Source organism: Lepidochelys kempii, chromosome 1 (genome assembly GCF_965140285.1).
Source record: "Lepidochelys kempii isolate rLepKem1 chromosome 1, rLepKem1.hap1, whole genome shotgun sequence".
In the NCBI taxonomy this organism is placed as follows: Eukaryota; Metazoa; Chordata; order Testudines; family Cheloniidae; genus Lepidochelys; species Lepidochelys kempii.
This window is the reverse complement of record NC_136380.1, coordinates 172,985,647-173,010,319: the sequence shown is the minus strand read 5'-3', so window position 1 is coordinate 173,010,319 and position 24,673 is coordinate 172,985,647. Positions and strand designations below refer to the sequence as shown.

The following is a 24,673-nucleotide window of genomic DNA, read 5'->3' as shown; positions in this document are numbered from 1 at the left end:
TGTTGATTAAATACATATGTTTAATGTCTGTTAATTTTGGAAACATGAAAATGCATAAGTGGAAACTATAATGACTCTGTTTATGAGCTTTCATACTTTAGCAAGTAAACAGTAGTTTAGTATGTGTGTTGATTCTGAAAACATATTTCTAGTATAAAATATATCTAGTTACTTAGGTCCAGATGTTCCAACACTTATTTTGAATAGTATCTTATAGGCTCAGACTAATTTCAGTGAGACTATTCATATTGTGAGTAATGGCAGAATCTGGCCCTTAAATCTTTTTGTAGATGTTTGATATGCTCAATTGAAGTAACTCTGAGACTCGTGGAAATTCTGTGTTCAAGAATTACTGAACCGACAGGCCAATTTATTCCACAAAAGTATTCTGCTCATGTTGTAAACATTTCTATGACTTTTTTTTAATTACTGCAAATACACTGAACATTAATAATTTGTTAATTATCACTGTTTTTGGCTACTATATTTGTTAAAATACCCAAAGCAATCAAACCATATTACAGATGAGTCATTTACCAAAGTGGAGGGGCAAAAGTGTTTCTTAAACTTTTTTTTTAAACACTCATGTAATTTACACTTGAACAAACACATTCTTTTGAGAGTTGTTTGAGTGACTTTGTTTCTGGACTTTGGGAAGTGGTAGTCCAAAAGAAGTTTTATTCTAAGATGCAAACCACAAAGAAGAATAACATATAATGGAAACGCTACATAATCTTAACCATGGCAACATTATCTGCCACTGAAATTAATTTGAGAATTGTGAAACTTGGCAGTTTCACATAGAGGAGGACACATGCAAACACTCTCTTCAGTTCACTACTTGTTTTTCTAGTTCTTTGGCTGAATACATTATGATTGCTTCTTTGAACTCAATTCAATAATAAGAAAGCCTCCATGAATCTCATGAGTTTTGGTGCTTTAATCAGGTTGGTCAGAGAAAATTGTAAAGACGTCATGTTTATTTACATCAGCAGAATTCCACATCAGTTTTCTGTGCTGCTATGCTGCAACCTCCCCCTTTCAATATGGGATACAATTCAATAGTGGTGTAAGCAGAGCTGACTTCTGTTTAAATGAGGGGGAGGTGCATCCACTTATACCAATGCTGAATCTTGCCCATGGACTCTGTTACCAGGAATTATCAGCACCCCCAATAGGGGCAACTTAACTATTTCACTCCAGGTGGTGTAAGGAATAAATCAACAGGAACTCAGCAATTCTGTCTGATCAAGGAGCAATGCAAGTAAGCATGCTCTTGCCTAACACTGCAGTTTATTAGATTTAAGCAAACACAGACATAAGCAATAGGTTTAGAACATCCCAGATATTTACATATATTCTGAGATGGTATTGAGTAATCAACAAAAGGTCAGTGCTGACCAAACGCCTCCCTGCCGGGGAGTAAAGATCACAGGAAAGTGTCTCTCCCAGGATAGCTCCAGAGGACTGCTCCCAAATACACTCTGTTATCTGAACTTTTTATAACTAACTTCTACTAAACACATAGGTCATAATGAACCCTACTAAATTATCACTTTTCCTAACTTTCAATAAACGTTGAGTCTAGATGTGTCTGATAGTAAAGGCCATCCATCCAGATATCTTCTTTCACTCTCAGTTATTTACTTTTTCCTCTCCTCCTCCCATACTGATTAAAACTGCCAGTAATTATGACCTTGCTTCTGAAAACCTGTCTCCAAATTAACCCTTAACTATATGGTGTTCTATTTCATTAATTCATAGTGGCTGAGTGCACATAATATGGTTGCAATTAGCTTTTTCATATTCCAGGTATATACACGCCTCAAATCTAGGGCAACAGCTCGACCCAATCTGATTATCATATATAGCACATAGGGTCTTTACAATGATGTTAATGATGCTGAATTGAGCATGTTCAGGAAAGTTCCCTCAGTGTTCTTACATGGGTTCTTACATGACTCTTCCATGGTGGGCCCTTTCCTGTTGTCAGCCAGGAGGTGGAGTGCTGCAACTCTCACAAATGTATTATGAGTAATGTGAGTTTGGCCCTTGCTGCAGGCGGTTTCAGGACAATATGTTAAGGTCCTCTCTATATATATGATTTAGGGGAATCTTGGAGAAATGGTGCACTGAACTATAAAATGAAAGACAGAGTTCTAGTCCCAGTACTTTTTTTGACATTTTATTACATTTATATGCCTTCACAACAATTCTATTAACTAAAACCTCATACTGCTACCTTTAAGTGAGTAATTTTCATTCACCCATTTTACAGGTAAGATCATGCAGAGTTTTCACTGGGAAGCTAAAGATAGATCTGTGACTAGAACCCAAGCTTTTAACACAACAGAGCCAAGTCTCATCTGCTTTGCCACATTCCCCTTTAGAAGGATCATGACAAATGCATTAACGCAGTTTGGCTCTCTGTCATGTTCTAGAGGTGTATGACTATTACTGTCTCCAGACTAGTACATGTAGGTCTTTATCTGAAGTGGTATCCGCTCAAGCTTTTACATCCAGAGGTCATGGGTTCAAACCCTGGAAATGATCCAAACAGGAGTCAGATTGTATGTGGCTGCTATCTATTATCACTGTAACACACTTTGTTCCCAGAGTCAGGAAATAAACACCAGGAATCCTGATGTCCAACATTTCATTGCTGTCTAGAGGTAATTGTGTAACCCACAAGCAAAGGAGGTTGATGGGTCTCCCAACATGGACTGATCCACATAACAGATAACAGCATGCTTTCCCCCACACAAGTTATTCCTACATGTCATGGGGTCAACTCATCACTAGGTGCACCTGGGTCTGTGTCACTCTGGGGATTAGCTCTTTCCAGGTGCTGTGCCCTCCTCTGGGACCCTCTTGAGCCATTATCCCTCTGGCTCCAGAAGCTGCAGTTTCCATTTTGTTACTTGGCCCTCCAGCCAGGGCATGTTTTCCCCAGCCTGGGGCATCAGATTCTTTCAGGGTAACTGGTGTAGGCAGACTGCTCTCCATTATCTGGTCTGCACCACTTCCCCAGCGGTTGGGAGAGAAACCAGAGCCTACCCTCTGCTCCAGGTTCCAGCTCAGGGTCCCTCTCCTCAGCAACCAAGGATCTTCCCTGTCCTATACCTTGCTGCCTTTCCCCTGAGCCTTTTTGGTTCTCCTCCTCTGGGTTTGCCAGCTTCCAACTTCCTCCTCCCAGGGAGTAACTGCGGGCCAGCTATCCTAGATCCAAATGCACCTCCCTTCTCACATGGAGTGACTACAAAGTAGCCCCCTTCTGCTCTCAGCTCTTGGGCTTTATACAGGCCCCTTCTGTTCCTCCCCAGCTGAGACTCATTTAATCAATTCCTGCTCCTTGGCTCCTCCTTCAGGTGCAGTCTGGAGAGTTAATTGGCCCACCGTGCCACCTTAACCAAGTCAAGCCTTGTATGGGGTGGACACCCCATCACACTACAGCTGAAGTAAATCTGAAAAGTTATGGGTTCAAACATATACATAAGTTTCCCATAACTTTGAAATTTATATATAAATGTATAAAAATCACACTAAGGACCCTGGAATAATTGAAACGTTGGGATGCTTTTATATTGCAAAATACTGTTTTCAGAAGTGATTTTGGAGATTTTGTTAATATTTGTCTTAATTTATTTTCAGTATATGCATTTTGGTTAACAGGAGATGTTTGTTCAAGAAGAGGGTGGGATGCTTTAATGTAAGGTATGTTTGGGGCTGAGTGCCAGGTGTAAGAGATTTTTCTTGTGTGTCCAGAAAGTGGAAGATCTTGTCTGCATAAACTTCAAAAGGTCTGCTAGTTCATGGCAGAGCCTTTGACTGTAGGCCAGCAGTTAGAATCAACAGAGATTGAAAATTGTTCCAATCCATGGATGTTTGATGGCTTTATATGGGATGAGTTTGGTGGGCCCATTTCCAGCTCTCTCATCACAAACTTAACACTTTTCTTTGCATTAGATTGTAAACTGCTCAGGGTTGGGACGTCCCTTACTATGCAATTGTCCAATGCCTAGTGCAATAGGGACAAGATCTTGTTTGGTCCCTCAAGTGAAACCTCCTATCGCAGGAGGCAAAATCTCACTGCTCACAGTAAAATTGCAAAATTTGGTAACATGGTAATTGACACACACACAGACACTCATTGGGGATATGTCTTTGTCCAAACTGTGTGCTCCGGACCCATCACCTTTCCCCCATCTCTTAGTGTATAAGCTCATCTATAACCTTTTCAATTTACATGCCAGCAATCTGGTTCTGTTATAGGCTCCACATTTTCCTAAAGGTTCCCGGTTCCTAGTAGCCTAACTCCCTCCTCCCAACACCATTGTCTCATCCACTCATTGAGACCCTGCACTTCTGCCTGCCTAACTGGTCCTGTGCATGGATTTGGAAGCATTTCAGAAAATGCTGACATGGAGGTCCTGGAATTTAATTTATTAGCTAGCAGCCTATGTTTGACCTCAGGAACTTTCTCATATGTTTCCTTATGACATTGGTATCTATATGTACTGTTACCACTGGCTCCTCTTCAACACTCTAGGTAAGTCTGTGTAGATGTCTCAGGAGGTCTGAACCTTCTCACCCAGCAGGCAATTCACCATGCAGTTCTCCTGGACATCACAAAACAAACTATCCTTATTTCTGATAATTGAATCCCCCATTACTATTGCCTGTCTCTTCCTAATGTTGGGTCCCCCAGTGCTAGAAGATACCATGACATCATCTGGAAGGGGAGTCCCAATTATGGTATTGTTTCCCTGTGCTCCAGCTTGATGTTCTCATTCCCCAAGACTTTTGTTGTCCTCAGCAGCACAGAGACTGACAGAAAGGGTGTGGGACCACTCTGCCATGTCCTGAAAGTCTCCTCTGTGTGCCTTTCTGTTTCCCTTAGCTCCTCCAGTTCAGCCACTCTGGTCTAAAGCACCCATATTCGGTCTCTGAGGGCCATGAGTTGCTTGCACCAAATATACATATATGCCACCTGCCCACAAGGCAGTTAATCATACATACTTCAAAGAGTGCAGTAAACTGGATTGCCCCTACTTTGCTGATGGAGTTCTGCCTGCATTATTTTTATTCTTGTAGGTGTTTTTATCTGTTTGGTTGGGGGGAGGAAAGGGGGGGAACGTTATTGGCCTAAGCTTAAAGTATGTTTGCTAGATGAGTTTGTCTCTAACACATCGTCTCTAGACTCCCTTGCAAATCTCCCATGTTCACTAGCTCATCTGGTTGTTTTGGACCTGTTTTTTTAAACCCCTGTTCTCCCTGAGCTAGTCCCGCCTCCTTGTCAAGGGTTACTAAAGGGATTAGGGATCAAAGGGTAGTGGGCTAGAGCCTTGTTAGTAAACTCAGCCAACCCTAGCAAGTCTCTAAATTCTGCCAAGTCTAGCAAGCCTCTTGGTTCAGCACATAGCCCCCAACACAGGACACAAGCAAGCAAGGCAAATTAATTTGTATTAACTCTCTCTCTCTCTCTCTCTGCTTGCCACTGTCAGATAAGATACAGAGATACAGGACCACAATTTGAATATGTAACTAAAACTAAGTGTAATGTGGTTTTCATTAACAAAGCAGTTTTAAAAATAGAAAATGCCTTACACTGGAATTAACTAGTTTTTCCCTTGGTGGCAAAAAACATGAGTTTACCTGGTATAAAAACTCCTCTGTAGATACCACGGCATACATGGTTTGTGCCCCTTCAACTCTGTGGCAAGAGGAAAGAGGAGTAGAGGAAGAGTTTGCTGAGGCTGCAGCACTCAGCAGCAATAGGTCCTGCTTTCTGTTGTGTCTTTCAGCCAGCTGAAAGTTCATAGGAGAAAAACATTGTTGGTCCCCACAGGCTGAAAGACAGAGAGGAATATGCCCCTTCACTCACCCATAATTGCACCAATGTTCCACAGCTCTCAGCATTTCGAAGTATTTTATTAGCTTATCTGTGGGGTGAGGGGAAGTGCCTTGCAGAAGATGGCCTGCCTAGCCCATCTCCAGCCGCATTCTATTGTCTCAATCCTGCAGGATGTTTTGCACACCTGTGAGGTGTGTGTGTTCTCCTCTACTAGTGACTTGAATGGGAATTGAGGGAGCTCAGCACCTCATGGGAGTGCTCAGTGCTTTGTAGAATTGTGCCTAGGAAAGTTGCCAGAATGAGTGAAGCTGCTGTGGGAGCCTTTAAAATACACAGTTATAAATGTACAGTGACTCTCTGAATGAGGAACAAGATATTAAAATTTAAGTGAACTCAGAGTTATCTTCCCTGGGAGAAGGAGATCTCTTCCCATAGCTCTCCACTTCTCAGTCCACCTTACAGTTTCCCAAAGTGTAACACATTACCAAGAAATAAAATCAAATAAATAAGCTCATATAGCATTTTGACCTTTTTGATGCTGGGTCTTACCACAGATCCAGGATCCGCACTCTGTTGGCCCATTCATATCCTTACTCAGTGTAGAAGACTGATGACATTTACTGTTGAGTTTTGAGTGCCTTATGACAGCCTTCAGAAATCCTGTGTGGTGATCATTAGCATATGTGCCATCTCCAAAATATTTTTATGAGTTAAAAAAGAAAAAAAATCCACTGAATCAAACAGAGGAGGGCATGGAGCTGGAATACATATGGCCACGGTTAAATGTTGCCCTGAGTGTATGGTTTAAAAAAGGATCCCATAGATAAGTAAGGTGACGAAATAGCTTTATAGTGTTTCTGTAATATCATTGTAGCAAGCAGAAAACGTATCTAGAGCCATGTTATCACCACTTTCTGTGAGTCAACATACAGAATTGTACCCCCATATTATGATTTTTTAAAAGTGCTTTATTTAAAAGAATAGTTTCCTGTAAACAGTTACAAAACATGTGGAGGTTTGATCTTGACAGTTTTGCTATTGATTTAAATAAAAAGGGCATCTGGTCAAAGTTCTTGAGCAGAGTGATCCTACTTACCACAACTGCTGCCATGGATAGTTCATACTGGTGATTCTTGTTCACATGCATAGGGTTTGACTGATCACTAGTAGCTAGATTCTGGTGAGTGAAGGTATTAGAATCGAAACAGGATTAGACCCCATATCTGCACATGCTTTGGGACTGTGTGTGCTCTGGCCGTCTCCCACTAGAATAATGGATTCTCTGTCTACTCCAATTTCTGCTGGAGTCTGAACTGGGGATGAGCAGTTCCAAAGGGAGCACAAAGGTGTAATATAGCAACCTGTGGCTGATCCTCTTGTAGCCAGATTATTTTATCTCAGTAACTGCATTTAAGATTAGATGTGATTCTGTGGTAAAACTATTATTTTTGATGGCGGTACTAAAGAAGGTCTGTATTAGATAAGACTTATGTTTTATGATCTTATTCCTGTGAATTGTGCTCATCCTGCTTTGTAGAACTGACATCTATTTGAATAAAATTGTTTATTGCAGGAACGGAGCCTCTAATAACAAAGGGCAGATGATTGAAACAATTTATTTAATTCTTTATTTTTATTTTTCCCCTTTTTCTATTACCACAGAGGCATGTGTTGCCGAGCTTCTCTGTAAGATTCTATCGCATGCTGCTAATATACTCATCATTATTAGTCATCAACCATTTCTCCTTAGTGATTTGCACCTTTACAGGAGATGATTTTAAATGACCAGATACAATGTTCTTTCCTTATCATTTCCCTTTCACATGCCTTCATGATTAAAAGCAAACCAAAGTGAGCTCTTCCGAGAACAGCAGCCCGACCTTCTGTTTTATGCCATAGTATTTGATTTAGGTATGTGCTGTGTCACCTGACTACTCACCAGCTAAAATGTTGCAAGTAAGCACCAGCACGAAGCAATCAAGGTTTATATAGTTTATATCATGTTGTCATTTCTTAAATGCCATCTGGAGCTCTCAAGAATATAATTTTCCTGAATTATAAAAATCTGCATAGTACCTGCTTGCATTTCCGCTTTGAGTTCATTGAAAGTAGCCACTATGTCTGCAGATGGAAAGAAAGTCAAAGCAACAAAATGCATTTACTTCAAGACTAGTTTTTCATGACTTCCTATGTATTACACTGTAGACCTTCAGTTACTGGCTTAGTCTGAATAAGTTATCCCATGTGGAATAAGCAGCTTTCAACCCCTTCAAAAATTTGTAGCATGCTGCAATGATTGCTACCTGCTTGAAATCTGTAATAAGCCAGCTGCTGTTCTAGATGACTCCCAAGGTCTTCCATAAAAATCATTCAAGTCCAAGACTCTGCTGTAGCATTATTCTGATTCACTGGACATTAAGGCATAAACACGTAGCAATACTCTGGAATTTTCTGCTGTTTTCAACAGGTGCATGGATAGAATACATTTACCTGAAGACTATGGGGAATGTTGTGAATATACCATCCAGAAGGGAGCTTCCATCAGCTTCTGGACGTTGATGGCTGTTGTGAATGACAGCCCTTTTTCATCGTCAAAGGTAGATTCTCAGACTAGGAATTGTTCATCACCTATTTTTGTTGGACTTCTGGAATTTTATCCTAATCCAATTCAACTCAGTTGGCAATTCTTTTCTTCTACCTTGTTACTTCAAGGACCAGCTTACTGGGCCATTCTATATCTGCTGGTTGAGTTGCTTCAGACTGAATGACTCACAAGTGTCTGGTTTGAACTTTTTCCTCTTTCATGGATGACAATTCAACAGCAACTGAAAGCAGCAAGTTTCCTGACAATGGTTGTGTTTCATGAAATTCCAAAGATGATTCTGTTCATCAACTTCAATTACTGTGCCTCTTCTTGAAAATTCAATATCATGTGTTCAAAATTTCACTAGACATATCGTAATGGGTCCTTGCTTTTATAGTTAGGAACTATCTGACGGCAGAAAATGGAAGAATGAAGAACTAAGCATAAAGTCAAAGTGTCTTCTTGTTTGGGCTCTGCTACTGTTGACATCTGTGACTGCTACTTTGGAAGATTTCAGACTAGAAATATTGCAAGTGTTGCAGAGGCTTTTATGTGTTTCCAGGACAATTATGGGAATGTATTTAAGAAAAAAAACAACATTTAAATACTAGACCCTTGTTCCTTCATCATTTTGGTAGCTGAAACGTGGCATTCTTTGTATCCAAAACAACACTGAAGCATATCACGGAAGGTGCAAGTTGTCAGTGAGAAATGCCTGATCTCTCTGTACAGTGACAGGCACTGAACTCTAATAGAGTGATATGGGGAGTCATGATCCTTTAGTCATAAAAACAAGTTTTAAACTCTAATATGAGAACAAATAAAGTTATTTCAACCTGTCTAGATGTTAAATTTAGAGATTTTATTAGAGATCTTGTACTTGTCCTTCGATAATATAAAATAGATCCTTTCACAGCCTAACGTATGAATACAGAGCTCTATAGGAGAGAAGATAATCAACACAATGTCACAGCTGCTCTCACCAGACAAACAATACTATCAAAGCCCAGCCACAATCCAGTCACCATTTCATGCAGCTGTTCTCACCTGCCACGCTACTCCCAGCCAACTCAAAATGCACATTCTGGCAAATGTACAATGCCATCTCATTTGGTCCAGTAATCCCACAGTTGGAGTTAGAGAAGGGTTTGATCAATCAAACTCAACCAACAAATACGCCCCCAAGTCATACCAGTAACAACCTGCTACAATTGTGAAGCAAGAAGAAAAGAAAAGAGTTTCCAACCATCATTTCATTGTGAACTATCTGCCAACACAAAACAACTGAGAAATTATATACTTGAATCTGTAACATCACTGGAATCATGCCCCTGGAGACATTCTCTGAATCAGAGCACATGATTAGTCCTAAAATTTGGTTTACACCAAAACCTGCTATTTTCTTTCCCTGGATACTGTTCTCTTAGCAATTTCCTCGAGACTCCTGAAAGCAGCATGTCTCCTCTGGAACCCTTAAATATGAGGTTCTCATCAACCCCACTCCTCTCTTGGGAGCCTTGGAAGATGTTTTCCACCCAGCAGCCTGCCAATAATTGAATACATGGGACACCAACTATCAGGAGGAAGTTCCAGGGATCACAGCAGGAAAATTCAGGTAACAGATGATATATAAAGCAATACAAGTAATAAATAAATTGCAAAGCCCACAGATAACCAGGTAACCACACTGATGTCATCATCTTAAGGTATTTGATAGAATTCACTAGGAGTGAACTGAATTTTGGGGCAGGGGTATCGTATTTATGTAGAGAACCTCTCAACTTGATTTCTGTTTGGAAAGATTTTTATTTTTTATCATGGCTCTACACAGTTATTAACTTTGAGCTCACTTCAGCATCTATAAAGAACAATCTCATTTTGCTCTTGACAGTTTATTGTACCTTGAATATTTAATCTCTAGAGCTTTGTAAATAAGGCTGATGGAATTAGATTGCTATCACTATTCAAAATGCTAGGGCTGTCATGCTGTGAGAGGTTAAATTTTCCAGTTCACTGAATAGGTTGTACGTGTTTCAGTCAGATTTCTTGGGATGGATTGCTTTGTTGAACTCTCATTTATCAGATCATTAGCTTCTAGTCCTACTTGACTACATTTTGAAAGTGTCATAGATCAAGATTTTGGAAATATAGTCAGCATTATTGTATGAGGTCATAGGGCCATACTGAGACCTCCCATAAGTGGGTGAAACTCCAGTGTAGCCAATGCCACAGAATGTGTTCCCTTGTCTGGATTGTCCCAGGTTTTACTACATCAATTTTAAAATTACTTTCGTTAAGCTGGTGTATTTTTGAAGTATATGGTGTTCCAAATTTAGCTTGTTTTTTTGACATTTTTTATTGTGTCTAAATATACTGGTTTGTAAATTTCTGTGGCACAGTGCTCTCTTATGTGTGTATGACCAAAACAGAATAAGCCAGAGAAGGGCCACATGGAGGGAAAAGGCAGCTATGCATAACACTCTCCCATCTGTATAGTAGCCTCACTCTCTTCCAGAAAAAATGGGCCTGGTAGAAAATGGGGTTCTGGCCTGGAGTAGAGGGGAAGAGACTGGGAGGAGCTACACTAGGCAGTACATTCCCATCCAAGAACTGTAGAACACTACATTAAAAAGGGTTATACAGGAAGCTTAATGCTGCTTGAATCAGCATTCCTCTCCTGTGTTTTCTTGGTAACATCTTCCCACAGGCTGAGTGCCCACATTTGTGTTGGCAACCCACACTTGTACATCACCATGTGTATTGACTAATCCCACCGTGTTGCTGTGGCTATGTATGGGTATTGGGGTCAGACAAGCCCAGCAGGATAGTGCCTATACATAATTGCCTGGGGGTCTGAAGTGTTCAAGCCCTGGAAACCATCCAGAAAGATAACACAGTGATGGGCATCTGTATAAAAACCTAGATAGATAATGGGATTGTCTGAACTGCTTTTTCTGGGATTGTTTGACGTCTATGCTCCTCTGGTAATCCCAGAGAACTGGGATGAATGCAGTTTTTTTAAAAATACATATATTAGGTTTTTTTCACCCCATCTACTAGGTTTTACATGGCAGAAGAACTTTGGATAGCAATTAAATTTTATGCTACTTTTATGAAAGAGGCTATACAAAAAGCAATTATAATTATTATTTATGTATTGGCTCTCCTGAGAAGAGAACCTACCACTTTCAGCAATCGGAAATGTTACTGCTATGCCATAATCTATTGTTGATCATTATGAACAACTTACAGCCGGCATTTGCTTCCTGGAAAGTGCCAGTCTGAGTTTATGTTCATCTATTGGCTAATTAATAAGTTGTGGTTTAGTATCTCGCTGACTTTGATAATTTGTGCTCCAACTTAGCTTTTAAGACCCTCTGGATAAGAGTTTACTATTACAGCATTGAATTGTAGAACTGATTGCTGTTGGCCACAATATAACTTCAAATGGGGATGACTTTCACCCTCACATGTTTAAGAAATACAAAGTACAGTGGTCATACTGAAGTCATCATTTGACAACAGTTACCGCATAATGATCTCAGCTACCACATAGCTTTTCTCTTTTCTAAGTATAGGAGGTAGCTGTGGTATGAATGTTGTATCTCTGGACAAATACTGACTATTTTAATAGGAGACACTGTATTTTATGTGTACATTAAAAAGTCAACAAACTGAGAGTAAATGAGTAAACTAATTTTGGTTGGTAGCAGTGACATAAAAGCATCTTCAACCACTATTCTAGGCCTAAAGAGTTGGCAATTAATTTTTTGAGAAACACAATGGAATTGAAATAGCAATGAACAAGACACTATAATATATATTTTCTAATTATCAAATTATGTCAATGAAGAGTAATAAATAGAAATATTTATATATAGACATGTCAGTTTATTCTTGAAATACTGTATATTCCCATAGCATTTTTATTTCCTCCACCTATATCCTTTTTAAACCTAATAAAGCCATACTGGTGACTTATAAAGGAAAAGTAAACAGAGTAATCCCTGATAAAGCCCACTGGGTTATGACTGAGGTAGAGGGCCTGAATATCAGAGCAGTAGAGTATCAAAGTAGAATATACACTTTTATAGGTAGGTAGTTTTGATGGCCCTGTTTCTAGCCCTAGCATTGCAAAACGTTGTAACATCTTGATTAGTTATCCATATTTGTGTAAATTCTGCTCTCAGTTGTACCTGTTTAACTGATCAACTATAGAGGGTTTGCACAGGTGGAACAGAGAGAAGAATTTGGCCTATTAAATTTATTTAGAATTTGATAAGGAGATATGGCCTTGCTGACCATTTCTGGTGGTTTGGAGATAGTCATAACTTCTTACTCTTCTAACAAAGTTAATAGACAAAATTCATCTGAAACTTAGAACACTGAGGTATGGTGGTCAACATTTAAAAGGACATATTTGCTTTATTTATTATATACTTCTGTGGTGATAATCACTATAATGTGTGAACACACAATATCCTGCCATGGCATACAGTCCAATTACAGAAAAATATTACAATAAAACTAACTTTACACTAAATTAAATGTTTCCTTTATAATGTTCACCATTGTATATAATGTTGATCATTGTGTGTGTATATTTTCCTTTTCTGAAACCATGATGCCATAAATACACAGAGAAACCAGAAGTCCTTAGGCAAAATTCCAATTGATTTCAAGAACATATGCTTTGGATTCATTGGGATTATTCTAACATTATGCAGAAATATTTTCTGTATTGGATAGTCATACTTCTCATTTTGAGGAACATCATTCATTTTAGCCCCAAAGAGACCTACATTGGACATATTTAGTGTGAAACATTATTAAAATCTATGTACTTCCAAAATAAAGAATCAGGAAACTGAGGTTATTGTAGGAATTATTTATGCTTGAGGAATAAATCAAGCATAATCTTAAGTTTCCACTGTGAGTATTTTTTTCTTTCCCCTCATTTCGGGTCTTCGTTAAACACCAAGTCCCTAATTTCAGCTTCGGCAGGTTTAAAGGAGTGGCACTGGTAATTAATAAAGCTATTGTACTGCTACTTAACAAATAAAAGTGAAGATGTTTTTATTATCAAAAACAAACAAATGGGATTGGCTGGGGCACATGATTTATGAGGAGAGACTGAGGGAACTGGGCTTGTTTAGTCTGCAGAAGAGAAGAGTGAGGGGGAATTTGATAGCAGCCTTCAACTACCTGAAGGGAGGTTCCAAAGCGGATGGAGCTCGGCTGTTCTCAGTGGTGCAGATGACTGAACAAGGAGCAATGGTCTCAAGTTGCGGTGGGGGAAGGGTAGGTTGGATATTAGGAAACACTATTTTACTAGGAGGATGGTGAAGCACTGGAATGGATTACCTAGGGTGGTCGTGGAATCTCCATCCTTAGAGGTTTTTAAGGCTCGCCTCGACAAAGCCCTGGCTGGGATGATTTAGTTGGAGTTGGTCCTGCTTTGAGCAGGGGGTTACTAGGTGACCTCCTGAGGTCTCTTCCAACCCTAATCTATGATTCTATGATTTATATGAATAATGGAAATATTCACAGTTCCATTAGATAGTATTATAAATAAAATAAAACCCCCAAGAATTGGAAGGGATACAAACCCCCATCCTTCAGGACATAAACCAACTGATGGAGGAACTTCTGTGCTAACCATTTTAATTCTGTAATTGTTTACTTAGGCTTTTTTGCACCTTTTCCCCAAAAGATGTGGTAATGGCCACTGTTGGAAACAGGAGACCATTGCCCCAATCTGTTTGTAAAAGTCAGACAGTAAAAGAATTTAAGCAGATATATTTGTCTAGAGATAATATAACACATTACAATTTCTCAGGGAGAATTTGTTGCACTGTGCAATGAAAAGGTCCTTCATCATTGTTTAAGTGGGACTTTTTTTAAAAAAAATTGCATTCTTTTTGCAGGGCTTTAGTAAACCAACAGTGCAAAGACAATATTTGTCTTATGCCATCTCTCATTACTCTGTATTGATGTATCTGAAAGGACAGATTTAGATTCTTCTAAGGAACAAATCTATTATTGTATGTTTATCAGAATTAAGTAGGTGTAATTTTAATGAAGAGACCTATATTTCAATCAGAGCTTCCTGGTCCTGAACGAGAATGTTGCCCCCTGGTATTAACCCTAACATCAGCTCTTACATCTTGTGCATCAATCAGATCATTTTTTTCTTTCTATTGAACTACCTTACTCCTAGAATCATAGAATCATAGAATATCAGGGTTGGAAGGGACCCCAGAAGGTCATCTAGTCCAACCCCCTGCTCAAAGCAGGACCAATTCCCAGTTAAATCATGTATGATTTATGATGACATAAATATGTATGTCATATCAACATCATACATATCAACTGTATGATGACAGTTGTTAATGAATGGATAGTGCTGTTAACTTCTCCCTATTGTACCTCTGACTTTTTTAACTTAAAGTTACATTCACAAGTCATAAGGTTGTTTCAGTATAGGAAGTCTCTTGATAGCAATTTTAAAAGTTACCCAATATGATCCAGTTGCAATTCTCAAGGTAAAATCAGAAAGTGTAGTCACTGAATGTATTGTAAACTGCTAAAACATTTTAGCTTCAATTTATTTTTTAAACAGGAACAAACTTGATGTAGAATTATCCATTTGTTTATTTCACTTTTTAAAGTAGAACCAATTAAGCAGCATCCAACAAGTAACAACAACCATCAACTTTTACAAATATTAAAACAAAAATCGAAAACATGCCAGATCTGCAAATAAATAAATAAACATATTTTAAAAACAAAATTTAAAAAAGATTACAACAAACGAATAAACAAAACAATCTACACAAAACATGATGTATCAAGATCTTTTAGTCTAGTAATTGTTCAGTAGTGACTGTAAATTCTGACATTTGTATGAATATTCCTGATGACTTGAATATATGCATTTGTTTAATATAATTTGCAGCATTTAAGATCGACATAGTAGGAGATAGTGATCTTGTTTTACTTCTATCAGTCTGAGGGATTTTAGGGCATATTCTTGCACTGGCAGCTACTATTGCAAACCCCTGCACCCATGCAGAATCCTATTGAGTTTGATGGGATTGTGCACAAGAAACGAGGTCTGTGCTATTGGATTCTGAGGTGGGAACAGGACCACAGGTTTCTTTCTTTCATGATTCCGGCGTATACATTGCTGATATTGTGTTGATGTGAACAATTCTGTGAACTGATTTGCATGTCATTTTCCTTCATTAACTCAGAAAATAATCATATAGACATGAGGTAAAATCCTTCAAACACTAGCAGCCACAATAGGAACACTTATGGTAGTAAGCAGTAGAGCCCGACAGCATGTGTTTACAGGATAGGACCTCAGAGTGCTTTAGATGTTTAAAGTATTGTACAACCATTAACTAATTACTCCTGGCAACACTCCTGAGAGGTAGGTATCATGTCCCCATCTCATAGATGAAAGAACTGAGGCAAAGAGGTGAAGTGAGTTGTTGAAAGCTATAAAGCAAATAAACTGCAGAGTAAGGATTAGAATTGAGGAGTTCAAAACTCCTAACCCTTTGCTCATTCCTCTGGACAATGTTACTTCACAGAAGTTAAAATGCCACTCTCAAGTACTTAAAAACGTTTTTCAATGTCTGTTTTATTTTTCATACCCTTATAGGCTTGTAAATTATATTTTTCTTCCTACCTGTTCTGCCCAACCTCAATATATCCTCCCTCACCCCCAGGCTGGCAAATATTGAACTTGTTTTCCTGGTAAAGCAGAAGCCAACACGTATATATGTTTGTTTGTTTGATGGTTTATCACAGTTTACTTCTATGTTATGTCATCAAAGGTATCACCAGTGAAATCCAGTGGTTCACAGAGTGTTTCCAGACCATGATTTCTCAGTTAATTTGTACTTTTAGGAGAAAAGCTAAATCAATAGCTGCTTTTTCATTTTTGGATTTTTCAGTTTCTCAGACAGGAAGGAGAACTGAGAGAGACACTGTAATCTTATTTATAGTGATTTTAAACCAGTATGATTCCATTGACATGATGGGAGTTACTCCTGATTTACAACAGTCTGAGTGAGATCAGAATCAGGCCCTTTATAATTGAACAGACAGATTATATCAATCTTAAAAAGGTAATTTGGGGGTTTAACTACTTGACAGTGTTCCCTTAAGAATGTATTTATTCCCTTGACCATGGAGTCTAGAATAAGACTTGTCTTTAGATTTTTGTTTTAAAATGTATGTTTGACAGATTTTGAAATTGCTTAGTCATTAATATTTATTTCACCGTACATTATGAGATGTTTTCACAACAAATACTGTACAATCAGTCATAATTATTAATGGTGTTTTATATATAAAACAAATACACATATACATATCTATCTATATATAAAACCCTTTCTCTTTCTTGAATCAATGTAAACAGAGCCCAGATGGCCGTATAGAAGTCAAAGGGCAGCATGGAAAATCGTCACTGCATATTAAAGATGTGAAGTTGTCAGATTCAGGGAGATATGACTGTGAAGCTGCAAGTAGAATTGGTGGGCATCAAAAGAGCATGTACCTTGATATTGAATGTAAGTTCTAACAGTTTGTTTTCTCTTTAAATTTGTTTTAAAAGAAAAAAAGATACATTCTTAATAGAAGATCAAGATTTACTGGTAATTCATGCTTAAACTCGAATAATTTAAGAAAAAGTGTTCTTCCAAAGTTAGCAATTCTGAATACACAGGACGAAATCCTGGCCCCAGTGAAGCCAGTGAGATTTTTGCCATTGACTTCATGAGGGTCAGAGTTTCACCCATAATGATATTTTGGTGGCTTCCCTCACTGCCATACCTTATAAATGAACTTAGAAACTTTTTCAAGACTTTCAGGCTGGTGGAGACTAGCTGTAGATGCAAATGGTTTGGGGAATAAAGTAATAACTCATCTGAGCTGCATCTCAGTCTTGAATTGAAGTTTCTAAAGTTAAAAATGTTGGGAATATTCTCTACCTCTCTCCCCATTACACTCCTCTTCCCCCTCAACTATTCTCCTACTTTTGTTATAACCATTCTTGGAGTTCAAACGTGAAAAATCCCCCACCCCCACTGATCCTGCCACTTCCAATCAAAATTTTGTTTGGTAGAAACTTCACAAGCAACAGTAGTGATATTCATTCATCAGTATCTGAGACTGACTGGTATATTGGGCCTCATCCAAAATCCACTGAAGTCGATGGGAATCTTTCCATTGACTTCAGTAGCATTGGATTGGGTCTATAGTGGGGAGGAAGGGAAAATAAGTAATGATTGTTTTGCTGTTGCTGAATCCCAGCTGGGTGAATCCTGAAGTAGCATTGACGGAGATCTCACAGTAGGCTGCATGTGCCACCTTTCTGACAGGAAGTGAGTCCAAAAAGACAATGAACAATATTCAGACTGAAGAATTGGAGCAAGTAATTTATGCTGGATACAGGAGATGGAGAGATTTGCCAACACAAATAGAACTAAACAAATACAGCAGAAGCTGTTAAACTTAACTATAAAAATAGATTTAATGCAGTTATTCATGAACAATATTCATTTGGAGACTTCTGAGATTTGTGAAATACTCTTATGTTTTTGAGAGTGTACTCTCTTAAAAGATGCATTCCTTGCACATTTCAGTGTTACCCCTCAGTGCACAGAAAATGTATTCCTTTCTGTACATTTTAATTTAAAATGCTTTTGCTGTGTCACTCGTGTAAGGAACAAAAAATGAATACTCTGATGTGTTCCGTTAAAATCCTGTCATTAAGATCTGTTTTCCTGTCATATAAATCTACGGTGACATGAAATATATTGTTCAACTGAAATTATAAAGTGGCTACTCTTTTTAAAAAAATCAATTTTACTTCTGCTTTTATATTCTGTGTCCAGTGTAGGGTTTTCCAATTATAGAAATGGTTCATGGGCCACATTATGTGAAACATATGAGCTACAGAAATTTAAGAGCACATTAAAAGCACAAAGTTAATACTGAAGGGCACAATAACCTAATCTCTAGATGAATACAATGGAATAATGTAGTCAAAGGTCTCTGTCTTAGTATGAGTTTTAGTATGATAGCAGATGTCTTTAATTTAAATTGAATTGTAGTACCGTCTTCCTTCTGAGTGAGAGGCAGTAGTATGGTAGATTTACTTTTAACACTTAAATTAAACTAATCAGGAGGTATTAAATGTGAACATTTATTGGCATTTACTGTTAAATCTGGATGTGGTTAACTGCTCAAACTAATTTGAAATGCCAGAAAACTTTCTACATTGAAAATTGAAAAATCTTTGAACCCATCAGCGAATAATTGGTGGGTTGGTTGGTTTGTTTGTTTGTTTGGACAGTTAATATATTAGCACGATTTAAGATGAAAACATTTTAAATGTATAATGCATGACTTGTTGTTTTGACTTCACATAGCATTATATGATTAGACCTGATGAAAATTCTTTATCACTTTCAGTGTTTTATTGACACTTTACGCTTTTATATTAACTTTTGAATATTTGTAAAGGACCATAATACTTAAGAATGGTTCTGTGAGACTGATAACTGAAGTACAATATTTATTTCCAGAGCAAGTGTGCTCTGGTAGCAGGAGTGCAAATTTCTCCACATTGCCTAAACAGTGAAACTTACTCATGACATGAAGGATATACCTCTAGTGATGAGAGAATAGTTCTGTCTTCATGCCTATTCTGATTAGACCGCCATTCGTAGTGAAGTTTTTTAACATGGGAACACTTGTCCGCGAGTAAATGAACTGAGACCACAACTTAATTTGCCCAAACCACAGAGATCTTGCCAAATGATAATGACTTCTACTGACCTTAGCCATATTTAAATTAGTGTCCTAGGGATGGAAGAGTCTTTATTCCAATATCAATCTCCCAAGACATCCAGTTCCCATAATAAAACTTTTTTTAACAAAATGATCTCTTCAAAATTATCTCTTCACAGGACACTCTTGCTATTTTTTACATACCACAATCTTGTCAAAATCATCAGGAACAAAATGTAGTTCTCTCCTCCACAAGTAAATTCCTTGTCTGTAGCTGATGTAACATCCAGTAGCTGCCTCTTGTTTCCAGTCACTTGATGATATTTGGGCTGGAGATCTCCTCTGACAACCCTACTGTTCCACCATTAAATTATGCTGCACTCCCACAGCAAAATGGTGAAAAGGAGTGATTCTTTACGAAAATCTGTGAAGTCTGTATTGAACAGGTTCTTTGTAGAATCTTTGTGATTTTCCAGATTACTTAAATTTATCGACTTTTTCAGCACTTCAATAGTAATAACAACAATGTCCTTTACACCTTCTAAGTATTTTTAAAAACAAATTTACCAATCCCCATACAGTTCTTGGAAATAGGTACTATAATTATTGTATTGCACACTTTACTGAAAACAAAGTATTCCCCATTTTACAGGTGAAGACACTCAGATACAGAAGTTAAGTGACTTGCTGAAGGCTACAGAGGGATTCTCAGGAATCCCTGAGTCAATGTACTAATCTACCAATGACACACTGGGATTATCCCAGAGTTTTTAATTCCTTGGTTTATATACTAGAATAGTATATGCCTTTGCATTTTTTCATTAAATCCAGAGACATAAATGTATATTACACTGTAATTCACGACTAATACTAGTGTTGTTCCTAATATATAGAAAGCATAAGCAAAAGATTTTTTAGGCTGGTGTTTTTAAAAGAGTCGTAAAGGAGTTAGGCATGCAAATCCCATTGAATTTCCATGAGATTTGGGCTTCTAACACTATTAGGCTCCTTTTAAAATTCCAAGATTACTACACAACTAACACTTTAGTGTTTCTAATTAATACTGTTAATCTCCTTATTATGAGAATCTGTTTGTTCTCATGGGTGGCAGGTATCAGAGGCCAGGGCAGGTTAAGCGTCCCCTGACCAGGCCATGTCCCTGCCCATGTTGCATCCTGAGTCCCTGCCCTCCCTCCCCCTCTACCTGAAGCCAGCAGGGACTCAGCTCCAGCTAGTGGCCCTGAGCTCTGGCCTGCCAGCAGCCAGGTGTGGCCCAGGGTGGTGCTGGGGCCAGCGGGTGGGTGTTGGTGGAGCTTCGTCTGGAGCTTTGGGGGGCCAGGGCTTCTTCAGCCGTGGGGAGACACTCAAGGCTCCAGCGGGTGGGAGAAGAGGGCAGAAAAGGTGGGAGGCAGGCTAGCCTTCCCAATGGTGGGTGTTCACCTGCCACCCATGTTTGTTCTGAAAAAATGAAGACTAGAAAAGTAAAGAAATCCTAAAAAAATAACAGAATCCTGACCAAAAGATGGAAATCTTCCTCGCTCTAGTAATGGTTCACACTGATTTCTTGAAATGATTGTTACAAACTGTTCAGCAGAATAATTAACATTTGTACTGGGTTGTCATCAGTGGGGTGGTTTGTATAGTGATCAAGCCAGCATAGAATTTGGTCAACCCCAAATGACCCTTTTTAATAGTCTGTTCATGCCTCTGAAGCTTCCTCTGTCCTCACTGAAATCAAAATGATGCACTGACAGCATGGATAAGGGAGATTACAGATGTATGATGTGCTGGCATGTCCAAACAATGAGGACTTCCTTTGCACAACTGAAGTTTTGGGGGAGGGATAGCTCAGTTGGTTGAGCATTGGTCTCCTAAACCCAGGGTTATGAGTTTAATCCTTGAGGGGGCTATTTAGGGATCTGGGGCAAAAATTAGGACTGATCCTGCTTTGAGCAGTGGGTTGGACTAGATGATATCTTGAGGTCTCTTCCAACCCTGATATTCTAAGTTTTTGTTCTTTGTTTTGTTTTGTTTTACCTAGCACCATAAACTTTAATACCAAGGTGCTGAATGCAATGTGGTACATATTTCATGCAGTAATGAGATTTGAACAAGTGATTTCCAGACATATGTGCTTTCATAGCAAAATATTACTTTGTGGAGAGAAAAAAAAAAGAAATAGTCATTAAAGCATTATGCTACTGCTGCTTTTCTTCCAAATTATATTAAACATCATCATTGCATAGTTTGTCTCTCATCTTGCTGATATTGCGTTCAGTGCTACAGAATAAACAAAGAAATGGTATTACAACACACTACAAAATGTATCTGTAAAGAATCCTATACAGTGCCTATGATGATTCTGTCATTAACATATTCTTTTCTTCTTATTGGCAATAGAGTCATTGTTTTTGTCTGCAAGCTGAAGTCAACTTCATTAATGTAAGAGCACTGAATTTAAGATGCTGAGCAGATTATTGTCTTGGACCTTTTCACTTTCTTTTATGTTAGTGAACTGTACTGTGTTGCAGTTTATGCAAATTAATTGGCTCAATGCCATTTAACTTTAAAGCTTTTCAAAGGTATTGCATTACTTAAAGGGAAGTTGAACTACAAATGAGGTCCAGCCTAGAGAACTGATTGAAAAGCAGTGCAGATAAACCCAGACATTCAGGGTTTAATGTAATAAGAACAAATGACCTAGCATGTTTGATTCCAATTGATATTCCATTTAAGTTATGTTTGTACTGTTATATATTACTAATGAGAGTAGAAATGTATTGTTCCAATTCGCTTTCTTTTCATAGAAGCTGATACAAGAATTTCTTGTTAGTAGTTAGTCTCCAAGCAAAGTTATGATAGGCTGGCTCTATCCCCTTATATGTTAATGATGGTTATGCATCGCATCAATTATATTCCAGATTCCTCCCAAACTTCTATATACTGACACACTGTTACCTAGAATTCTAGGATTTACTATGTGCTAGGCTCACTTGTGTTCCTCTTTCTTTTCGTTCATGAATAATTCTAATCTTATACGTCATATGATAATCTTGCAAAGTCTTAACACTACTATGTCACTTCACTGACATGGCAATGAAGTGAAGTGAAGAAGGACTGTTAACAACCTGAACGAAGACAAAATAGCGAACATGCCCATGCTGACAAGCCATACAATTTTTAAAAGAACCTAAGTGACAGAGGAGTCTAAGTCCATTTTCAAAAGTGCCTTAGGAACTAAGGAGCCTAACTTCTATTGAAAAAGGCCCATTAGGATAGATCTTTAAAGGTATTCAGGCATTGAATTGAAATATGCAGATAGGAGTCTAGTAGGATTGAAATTAAAGGGAATTAAGCACCTAAGCAGTTTTGAAAATCCCATAGGGCTCCTATCTGTATCTTTAGGCACCTAAATGCCTTTACAAATTTGGCCCTGTGAGCCTAAGCCACTTGTGAACAAGGGATTTAAGATTCTAGGATGGGCTGTGGGGAAGAGGAAGGGTAAATATGTATCCTATGATTAGAGATTACATTGATTAGGTTAGGATTTAGGGTGAGGTTGATAAAATAAGCTTCTTAATTAAAAAGAAAGGAAAAGGTCAGGATTAATCACAGTTTAGTCTTAATGGTATAAACCATGCAGGACTAGAGAATAGGATGTTAAACCCAGAGATATGGCATGGGAGACATTTAAATGATATCAGCTGCACCCAAGAGGACACAAGTATCAAAACATTTTAAAATATTTTCAAAGCACCCCACCAAACCAGGTACTGTTAAAATAAAATTGACTTTGGTTACACAGCTCCTTGTCAAATTATGGTCGTAATTGTTTAATGTAAACTACACTAAAGAAATGTTGAGGTTTTAACATGAAAACAAAACCCAGGAAATCTATTAAAACTTGCAACTTTTACTTTAACCGTGAACATTATGCACAGCTATAGGAGCAAACAAGACCTAAAGGGAATTAAAAGTTTTAGGTGCATGACGAAAGGATCAGGCACATTACAAAGGATCTATAAAAACACTACTCCAAGACTCCTAAGCAGAGAGGAAGGATGGTCTTGTGGTTAAGGCGGGGTCTGAGTGTCGAGATATGTGTTCTTGATTCTGCCACAGACTCCTTGTGTGATCTTGGGGAAGTAAGTGGCTCAACCTCTCCATTCTTCTATTTCCCCATCTGTAAAATGGGCTATCTCTTCCCTAGCTCAGGGATTCCTTTTTTTTTCCTTGAGGCCCACCTGTGCAGCTGCATCAGGCACTGTGGCCCACTATTAACACTTATTAAGGAAATTGTTAATTTTAATTTTACATACATATAAATTGTATATAAACTGTAAATAAACAATGTATGTGTTTCCTTTTCTTTGTAATGGAAACAATTCTAATGTTAGAAATCCCTAGCAATATGCACTCATAGAAATGCCTCAAGATCTTTGAAACCAAATAGTTTTAGAAAAACTACACTTTAAAAAAATGTTGAGAGCAAAATGTGGTGTCCAAACAAGGAAAAACACAGTTTTGTATAAAACTGAACAAGATTACATGAGTCACATGGAGTTAAAGGTTTACTAAGAGCTTGACTGGAGAATGCAGTTGCACCAGCAGATCACCCGGGACTGAGTCGCAGTCCACTGCCACAGCCCAAAGTTTGGTAACCACTGTCCTAGCTCATGTGAATGTTCTAAGCCAATACTTGAAATATAAGCACAAGGTTAAAATGTAAACTTTAGTTATGGATTTTGTTCGCTTTTTCTCGCAAGCATAATGTAATTTTAAAGTGTACTTTTAATAACATGGTGACTTTTTTTTCTTTTTACAAGAAGAACACTTGCTATTCTGTTTCCATCCAGATGAAATTTACTTGTTTGTGTGTTTGCCTCAACAGTGCTGCCTGGTAGTAGACTATTTTTAAATTCAGTATTCTCTAAGCAAAAAAACCTGTTTCCTTACAGTAGTTTGCAAGTTGTTCTATTAAATGGATTCATGTTACATCTAATTGGCTAAAACCAACTGCTGGTTGGTGGCTATTTAAAGAGATGCTGCTCTTTAAATAGAAAAATTTAAATATGAAGTGCAAAGGTATAATTATAATCTAATACTTTTTTCAAAAATGTAATAAGAGTGTTGCAGCTCATTTCCTTTGTCACTATAACTGTGTGTGTGTGATGCTTACCTTTCATGATATTCAAAGTAATGCAGCTGACCAGAGTGATACTTTTAAATATTGCAATACAATCTTTTTCATAAGAGTCAGAAATTAATACATGTGACTGAGTTCTCTTTGAATTTATGAAGAATAAATCTTAGATCAACTCATTTGGATTTATATTCTACTAAATAGCAGGAGTTTTGTATTCTAGCAGCTTTTTAGATACCATTCAGATTTTAAAATGTTCCAGAATAAACTTTGAGACATT

General features: G+C 38.0%; 1 protein-coding gene across 4 annotated transcripts in view; it reads left to right on the top strand.

Annotated features, from left to right (window-relative positions):
• Positions 1-24,673, top strand: part of NCAM2 (neural cell adhesion molecule 2) — a 558,500-nt gene that overhangs the window by 369,594 nt on the left and 164,233 nt on the right. For all 4 annotated transcript variants that reach the window (XR_012161242.2, XM_073363287.2, XM_073363298.2 and 1 more), the window contains exon 9: positions 16,876-17,026. Coding sequence is in view for 3 of the 4 variants with exons in the window: in XM_073363287.2 (XP_073219388.2) it covers positions 16,876-17,026 (151 nt within the window). In the remaining variant the exon portion in view is untranslated. The remainder of the gene's footprint in view (positions 1-16,875; positions 17,027-24,673) is intronic.